Raw genomic sequence first — 9,383 nt, forward strand, 5'->3', positions numbered from 1 at the left:
TTATGCAGTTAAGCAGAATACAAAAATAGTTCTCTCTGAGTTTCTGAATACAATAACGAGAAATATATGCGTTTTGTCGCGTCGTCTCAAAATGCCGCGACATATTTTTAAAGCTTGGGTAATGTTAGCTGGGAGTCTGTCTGTCTGTCTGTCTGTCTGTCTGTCTGTCTGTCTGTCTGTCTGTCTGTCTGTCTGTCTGTCTGTCTGTCTGTCTGTCTGTCTGTCTGTCTGTCTGTCTGTCTGTCTGTCTGTCTGTCTGTCTGTCTGTCTGTCTGTCTGTCTGTCTGTCTGTCTGTCTGTCTGTCTGTCTGTCTGTCTGTCTGTCTGTCTGTCTGTCTGTCTGTCTGTCTGTCTGTCTGTCTGTCTGTCTGTCTGTCTGTCTGTCTGTCTGTCTGTCTGTCTGTCTGTCTGTCTGTCTGTCTGTCTGTATGCGTGCGTGCGTGCGCGTGTGTGTGTGCGCGCGTGCGTGCACGCAGGCAAGGCAAATGAAACGAGAGGCTCGTTTGGCAACCATATGATGGAAGCTAACAGTCAGCGAAACGAAGGTGAACAGGGGAATGTTTCTATTTTTTTTAATCTGTAGTGCCGATGAATGGGAGAATAATACTGCGATTAATCTGTCGGTGAAAAAAAGCTGCTTATGAGGTATCAGAAAAAACAATCATGTCACCGTTGGGATCCGAACCCGCGACCTCCAAAAATCGCGTCTGGTGCTCTACTAACTAAGCTACGGCGACGGCAGTCCGATGTGCTGCTTTCGTGGATATTTATATTTTGCGTGTAAGCGAACCTTGATAGTGTTCACCAGCGCCACCCTCGTCCATAACGGTGGGCGTAGCACGTCCTTTATTATCGCGAGTGTGACGTGGAACGTCACGTAACGGAGAGGGCGGAAACTGTGCGAGAACCCTCTTACGCTACCTATGGCATGAAGACTGTCAGAACCGATACCCTGGTTAAGCTATTAGCAGAGAAGTCAAATGAGATGAGGGGCTGGTTTGACAAACATATGACGCAAGCCAAGTCACCGAATCCAAGGTGCATAGTGGAATGTTTTCTATTTATTTTTTAAATTTGCAGTGCCATTTAATGAGAGAATATTACCTCGATTAATCTGTCGCTAAAAAAAATTGCTTATCAAGCAGCAGAAAAAACCACGCCGCCGCTGGGATCTGAACCCACGACCTTCGTGTAGCTGAGTTGGTAGAGCACCGGACGCGGAATTTGGAGGCCGTGGATTTGGATCCAGCGGTTCGGATATATATATATATATATATATATATATATATATATATATATATATATATATATATATATATATATATATATATATATATATATATATATATATATATATATATATATATATATATATATATTAAGACTTAGATTATAGATTGAAGACTTAGAAAGGGCCCGTGGATGTCAAAATTTGGCACGGATTTCGGAGTGCCCGCAAGCCGTCCCTACTTTCACTTTGCCACACGGTGCAGAACTATGGTCCTGCTTGACTTTTGAACGCATTGCTTCTACACTGTATTCTCACCGCCAGCTGGGCTGATGCCATATAGGCTCGCCATAGTAGAAATACGAAAAAAAAATACAGCATTGAAGGCGGCGGATAACATCCAGTGCGAAATGATTTGCGCCCCTTAGTGAGGTTTAGGAGGGAGGAGTCTTGCTAATATGTTTACTTTTTGCTTGTGGCATTATGGTGGGATAGATGCCTTTTGACATTCTATGTTGGAATTAGTTCTAGACTATCGAGTTGAAGTACGCAATGCGGCATACTCCAGAATAAAAACACGCAACGTCGCGCTGTTCTTAGTCATGCTAATAGCTCAATTCGAAGCACAGAAAAAAGAGCGAAGTGGATCTGGTGACGTGTTCTTTGTTATTCCCCAGTTTTCTCCTATTTCTCAGCAAGTTCTTTGAAATGCCGAATATTTTTTCTTTCAAATATTTTTGTGCGTCTTCTTGAGTGTCTGCAGTCTAAGTTCTTGCGTAAAATTAGTTATTACCGACGACGAATCCCACCTAAGGTGACCCACACCAGCGACATAAGATACAAAGCTCCTTTAACCTGTGTTGTGGTCCCAAGCTGTGGTAGGGAAGAAATCGCTCTGCATAATTAGAAACGAATCCTTGTCTAGCAGCTCCGTATTTTGAGCTTCAGATCATTTGCTGACGAGAACCTTTAAATGCCGTTTTTATTTTCATTTCAATTTTTTGCATTGCCCTACATGTGTAGCTTTTGCGGTAATTTAGCCTGAAGCAGGAGCGAAATGCCGGTTTGTGCACATGAGCTAATCTCTGAATAACTTTACCTTTTTTATTTTTACAGGATTCTTTCGTGACAGCATTGGATCGTACGACGGTTTCTACCGCATGCTGTCCGCCGTGAACATTGTTGTAGCCATTGGGCTTTCTGTGTTCTTCCTAGCTGACTGGAAACGCCCTCGGCGACGACAAAGTCCTCCTTCCGGAAATTGCAAACAATCCCAATGCCTGCATCACGGTAAAGAGCCTCTAGCAACGCTGGCCTAGTGAATGTGGTCAAGTGGGACTGTCCATCCAGTTTTCACAGGCAGACGAAGTCTCAACGAAACAACTGTGATTCTTTGCGCGTTCACAAAGAAGTAAAGCCGAGCACACATTTGTGGGTTGTATAAATATGAATTGTATTTCGCTAGAAAAGATCGACAGTGGTTGCTTTCGTGTGAAGAGCTTTGACATCTGGCATTTATTGAAAATTTTTAACACGTAATCAATGTCACTCTATTTTTATGAAGCTTTGAAGGTCATATATTTAAAAAAAGAGCGTTGTGCCCTTCGTCGTCACCGTCCCTATCATTTCTTTATGTTTTCCTCTGGTCGGGTATTCATGAAAGAGAGGAGGATGTAATATACTAATAAACGAATAGATTGATCTGAGTAACTATGAGACACACAGACCAAGTAAACACTGGCAGTTCAAGAAACTTACGATGCTCTTGAACGGAAAAACGAACCATGATGTTAATGAGGTTTACCTAGCAGCAAAGAGATCAGGCACAAATGCTGTTGGATACCTTTGCGTACCTGGTTTGTTCATGAGAAAAATGTTCTTTTAACCTTTAGTAAAACAGCGCGAACAACGTAGGACAAGATCTAGTCCTACGTTGTTCGCGCTGTTTTACTAAAGATGCATCTATACCAACTCGCCCAAATGAACGTTCTTCTTTTAACCATCCAGTTCTTAGGAACTCACAAAAGTGTCCAATGGGACAACCAATGTATGCGGCACCTCAGGCGACTGCGCAAGTACTGGGACAGCTGCCATAACTAAGCGCGTCCTTGACGCTGCCGCGGCTAACTAAGACAAAGCTGCACGGCGTTTAATTTTCTTATAGATATAAGCAGATGAATGAATTGCAAAAATATCTACTAGCGGTTTTCACCTAGGCAGAACAACGACATGGTTTGCAAGACAGGTAGGCTGGATTGAAATAATAAAACATTTTCATGGTACCACATTTTTTTACCTCACGCTGCGGGATTTTTGTGGAATATGGCTTCTGCCATCAAATGCTCGTAGTGCATCCAGTACCTTGTGAATATTCCAAATCGCTGCCTTTAAAACAGAAGAGGCTACGGTGTTAGACAGTGCAAAATAGGTCACGGTAAGCTAAGAGGCGCTGTGGTTAACTCAATAAAATTTCATCTGAATAAATATGCATTGTCTGTCGCTTTGTGTCATGGTACTGGATATCTTTCGCAGCAACGAAGCTCTTTGATTGCTTAGAAAATTTTATTTAAGAATCTGAGTTCTCTTTTTCCTCCCGACCGATTCAGACTCGCGTCATCAATATCGAAAATACTGTGATCGCCGTTTCAAGTGAGCGTCGGTGTAGTCTGTGCTCCGAGATTGGTCGTTTTCGCTAGTAAACTCCGGTGACAACAATCGAATCATGTTGTCATCACCGCAGATTTTACAGTCATTAACGCAGTTTACTAGCTTAAACGGGCGGCGGGGATGGTAGCTGTTTTTCTTTTAATGAAAATTTATAGATAAAAAACGCAATTTTAGAGAAAAAAATAACTTTTTGTAAAAAACACGCTGTTATCTATGCCCATACGGGCCTGTATCAATTTCTACTCTGTGCATTTTTAAAGAGATCCTTAGCTCAGATACCAGAGTGATGATGGGCATTAGCAATGAGGTGAAATCAAAGATATTCCTGAACTCATTTGAACAGAACGCTGTTTGTCAATGCCATGTATAAAAAAGAGCTGAACGCCATGGAAATGGTGTTCGCTAAAGTATATGAATGCGAAACTGGTATAAACACTCCTGTCACCCACCCCCCTCCACCCACCACCCACACACACGCATGCATGGATACGCGCCACCACGCACATGCGGACCGAAGCACGCACACATAGAAACATATAGCTTACGGGTGCGTTAAGGCGAAATTTTGCATGTCCTACCCTCATGGCTAAGAGGAACGGCTCAAGAGCATTTAACACACGGAGGTAACAATCACCAATAGCTATGCGTGTCTGTGAAAATTTCAATTGTGCGTCCAGAACGGCTTAGCGTACGCAAGGAGATTCTGGGGACAGAACTGAGCATGCGCAGCACACGAACGCAAGCGCAGGCCTACGCAGTTTGCGTTGAGGTCTTTGCGGGCCTTTCCTGATCAACGTTGACAGCTTGACGGCGTCCTGCCTGCCCGCTTCGAACCTAATAAAGGGTTGCTACTGCATTCTTCGACGGGACGCGCTAGCTTGCTCTAAATGGTTGAAGTCGCTTTGATTTTGCGCACTCTCACTCCTACGTAATAATATAGGTGACAAGTAGTCATTTCTTTCAAGATGCATTACAGATTTCCACGCTGTTGAGCCCTATTACAATCGAGCCCACTTATAACGAGTGTGACAGTCGGGAGTATTTAGTTCGTTGTATCCGAGATTCGTAGTAAGTTGACTTGGCAATTTACCGGCAGCATCACGAAGTTTGATGAAACTAACGTTTATTTCTAAGGGCAGTCCTTTATGAACGGCGACTTCTTCAATGGAAACCACATCGTGCGGTCGTAAGCTTGCTCCTCGCCGAAACCGTAGGTGCCGACAATATGCTTTCAGAACACGATATAATTAATCCCAACCAAAGCGTTCATGCCAGCTGGTTGCAGGTAGGCTTGCTCGTCGCCGTGATAAGATTTTTGACATCGAGCACTGTCGTCCTTCTTGTGGCAAGGCCTTGTGAGTGTATGGGTTTGCGATGCTAGCGTCGCAATTTACACCAAAGATGTGATCTCAGGTGAGATTAGGTTGGCACAAATCCACATGCGCCTAGTCACGCGGATGTTCAAAAGTGTCCTCAGCCTTTCCGTGGCCCATAGGCCATATTTTATATCGGCGCAATTCCAGTTGCATTAAGCAACTAGTGAAATCCCTACCACTTTAATTAATTGCAGAGTCGAGCAAACATATCCTTACGGGAATGTTGACACCTCACGTGTCAGTTGCCATTAGTGTGCGCTCGATGACGCGCCTATAGTACGGGATCTTGAGCGCATGAATGATGCACATTTTCCGTCACTGGATCTTGCACATATGACATTCGGTGCCGAGAACTGTTTTTACACCACAGTAAAACAAGGGAGCATGTCGAGCATAGCAGATTTGTCAAGAAGGAGCAGGATTTCAAAATTTTTTCGCTACGTCATGGTGGAACTCAAGCAGCCACATCGAGAAGAAACCGTACGTGACACCTATAGGCCAACTGAAACTTCCGCCTGGTTGCACACTCTTCGAACAAAACCAGAAATTTCCGCTTTACCCAGGCATTCAAATTGGACTTAAGCAGAATTATCATCTGAGCAAGTTGGTTTTCCATTTTCAAAAATAATATAAAACGCACTTAGGACAATAGACAAGGGAGACCAAACAACAAAAGCGCTTACTCGCAACTGGGCGTTTATTCGAGAAACACACAAAAGGAAGAACAATCACAAACAAAACAAAAGCCATCGCGCAGGCGTAACAGGAAAAGTGCTCATGCAGGTGCGTCAAGATAAGAAAACTCTTTCATGCAAAACCACCATAGGGTCGGCAACACACGTGTGCTGATTCTTACGGATGTGATAGGCCTCTGAAATCTCTCTGGTCAGCTGATTAGGGTGTGGAAACAAGATTTTAGTTTGGTCAAGCACAGGCTTGCAGCCGCTGCATTTCGAACAGTGCTTAGCGAGATTAGATGAATGCGACTTATTCAATGACAAAAAATTCTCTTGCGAGCGCACATTAAGGCAGCGGCCCGTTTGACCGATATAGGTCCGGCCACAAGAAAAGGGAATGTGATGCAATACTCCTTTTGAACATCTGACATAGCAGTTCCCGTGATTCACAGTGCACCGCTTTCTTTTATCACATACACCGCTGCTAGAGCGCGCAGGAACTTTCGTACAAACAATACTAACTTTCTAAGGGGCAGAGAAGAGAACATTAACACCATATCTGTTACCAACGTTTTTTAGTTGATGAGAAAACCGATGAACATAAGATATGACTGCAATATTTTTTCTTTTTCTCCTCAGAACCCTTGAGAAGTGACCTATTGAACACTTTTACTTTTTTTGAGCACATTGTTAGAAGCTAGAAAAACATGTCCTCTGGATATCCAGCCAATCTTACTCTGTTCGCTTGCTCGCAGAAACTTTCCTTCATTTCGTGAGGGCACGACTTGAGCAAAGACAATCCTAGGCAGGAGACAGCAATGCCGTACTTCACAATTTTTGAGTGACTTGATTTATAATTTAAGAGTGATTTATGAGACATCGCAGAATACCTCCAGAACACATGATCCTGCATGAAATGAAGTTTTGTAAAAAGTAAAAGTGTTCAATAGGTCACTTCTTAAGTGTTCTGAGGAGAAAAAGAAAAATATTGCAGTCATACCTTATGTTCATCGGTTTTCTCATCAACTAAAAAACGTGGGTAACAGATATGGTGTTAATGTTCTCTTCTCTGCCCCTCAGAAAAGCAGTGTTTGTGCGGAGGTTGCTGCGCGCTCTAGCAGCGGTGTATGTGATAAAAGAAAGCGGTGCACTGTGAATCACGGGAACCGCTATGTCAGATGTTCACATGGAGTGGTGTATCACATTCCATTTTCTTGTGGCCGGACCTATATCAGTCAAACGGGCCGCTGCCTTAATGTGCGCTTGCAAGAGCATTTTCTGTCATTGAATAAGTCGCCTTCATCTAATCTCACTAAGGACTGTTCGAAATGCAGCGGCTGCAAGCCTTTGCTTGACCGAACTAAAATCTTGTTCCGACACCCTAATCAGCTAACCAGAGAGATTTCAGAGGCCTATCACATCCGTAAGAATCAGCAGACGTGTGTTGCCGACCATATGGTGCTTTTGCATGAAAGAGAGATTTTTTTTTTCTTGACGCACCTGCATGAGCACTTTTCCTGTTACGCCTGCGCGAAGGCTTTTGTTTTGATATGATTGTTCTTCCTTTTGTGTGTTTCTCGAATAAACGCCCAGTTGCGAGTAAGCGCTTGTGTTGCTTGGTCTCCCTTGTCTATTGCCCTAAGTGCGCTTTATATAATATTTGTAAATTGGACTTGTAGCGTGTGAAAACTTAGCTCACAAGGTACCGCAGTTTGCGAGGCTTGCCAGTGACAAATGAGAGCCGCCGGTCACTGCCGTACATCCTGGTGCACAGAAGGAGGCTAGCACGATAGCTCCCCTGCCATAAACAGGCGTAGCTGTCGCCTTTGAAGGCATGCTGTTTTTATGGCATCATTTGGTGAAACAGTGCTTTTTTGTCAGCATTTCTGCGCCTTTTTGTTTTTTTTTAGTTCGCGCGTTCTGTCGGGTGGTGGGTCTTATGGGATTTGGAGGCGCCCTTTAATCTGCGCCTTTTTCAGGCGGAAGCCTTCTATGGCTCATGAGTGTCGTAGGCAGAATGTTTCACGTTTTCACGAGTCCATTGCCTATTCGCAATCTAATCCATAGCCATCAAACAAGCCAATCAATTACGTTTTAACGTTCGTTCTTCGGGCTCCTCAAAGGTGCCCCAATATATGAGACGGTTGTCTCAGACGAGATTAGGCAACACTTGACTTGAGGGAAGGTCAACTTAAGCTTTATACATTAATTTACATATTTACATCGTATTAGGCAGCGAACACAATAACATGCAACTGGCAAATAGAACATATTCTCTCCTTGGCATCGCCGAAGGTGCAAGAAATCTAAATTTAGCTCAGAACAATTTTCCAGGCTCCGGAGCCCGGTTTTGAAAACCTAGAAGCCTGGCCCGCGTTTTGCATCACCTAATCACAACAGATTCATACATCATCGCTTTACAAACTGCATGACATGCCTTCCAGTTTCCGCAAGGTTCAAAACACTCCCCCTAAAAATGCAGTACGAAAAGAGCCTGAAAATCGCTTAAAAAACGGAATTCAGGGAATGGAACTCAAAATGATTGGTACAGTTTGTTACGTGCCACGCCTGATACTTCCACAGTATTACTTACAATCCCTCCCCTACTAAAGTAAGGAGGAAAGCACATGAAAAGACATCAAAACACTCTCACGTGTCGCCGGTTTCCTGAAGACTCGTGACCCTCGCGGCTCCAAGCATTTGGGCAATTATCGGCCTCAACCAAACCGCCAATCACTGCGAGTAACAAACCGAATTGCTGAACAGCGTTCCTAACTTCTCGTTTTCGCAAAGACTGTTGACATGCGTCCCCCGAAATCCAGGAGGGGGCACAACCCCTGCCGTTGCTGCCCTGAATGTGCGGCGGCATTCCTTATTTTCTGCTGCGTTTCGCTAGCCAGCCAGTTTCCCGAGAGCTGTTGGCATACAACGCCCTCCTCGGGGGTTGCAGCCGTCACAGACCCTGCTATCCGCGTCCTTGCTGACCGTACGTTACGCTTCATTGCTCCCAGTCAACAGCGAGTGTAGGGACCCCTTTCGTCCAGCGGTGTTGACCCTTCAAAGGCTATTCCGATTTCCCAACCAATAAAGTCTTTCCTAGAACGAGGGCGCGGTCGGGGTATGGCGGCTTCGACGGGTTGACCGCGCAAGGTTGTCACTTTTCCTGGGGCTATTAATTTTCTATGCGAACGCTGTTCGCGTGCACTACGCAAGACGGCAAGTGTTTCCCGCGATTGTGCTCACACAGTGCACCGTGCAGCGCACGCTAACTGAGGTTACACTGGGGACGAAACTACTTGTTAGAAGCTCGGTGCTTCTTCGTGTAACATCTCTGAATGTGTTAAGGTTCATTCTGCCGGAGTACGAGACTGACAAATTTTAAATACATTATGCACAAGACAGATATCTTGTAGGGCTGCGATGCGACAAAAAAGG

At 44.4% G+C, this 9,383-nt stretch overlaps 1 protein-coding gene across 4 annotated transcripts in view; it reads left to right on the forward strand.

Moving 5' to 3' along the window:
• LOC144121813 (monocarboxylate transporter 12-like) overlaps window positions 1-3,085 on the forward strand; it is a 66,599-nt gene extending 63,514 nt beyond the window's left edge. For 2 of the 4 annotated variants that reach the window (XM_077655220.1, XM_077655219.1), the window contains exon 5: window positions 2,345-3,084. In XM_077655220.1, coding sequence (XP_077511346.1) covers window positions 2,345-2,547 — 203 coding nt within the window. In that variant the 3' untranslated portion in view covers window positions 2,548-3,084. Of the gene's footprint in view, window positions 1-2,344 lie in introns of all 4 variants that reach the window. The other 2 variants (XM_077655222.1, XM_077655221.1) reach the window with 2 other exon arrangements.
• The last annotated feature ends 6,298 nt before the right edge of the window (window positions 3,086-9,383 follow it).

The sequence above is a fragment of the Amblyomma americanum genome, chromosome 2, assembly GCF_052857255.1.
Source record: "Amblyomma americanum isolate KBUSLIRL-KWMA chromosome 2, ASM5285725v1, whole genome shotgun sequence".
NCBI lineage: Eukaryota > Metazoa > Arthropoda > Arachnida > Ixodida > Ixodidae > Amblyomma > Amblyomma americanum.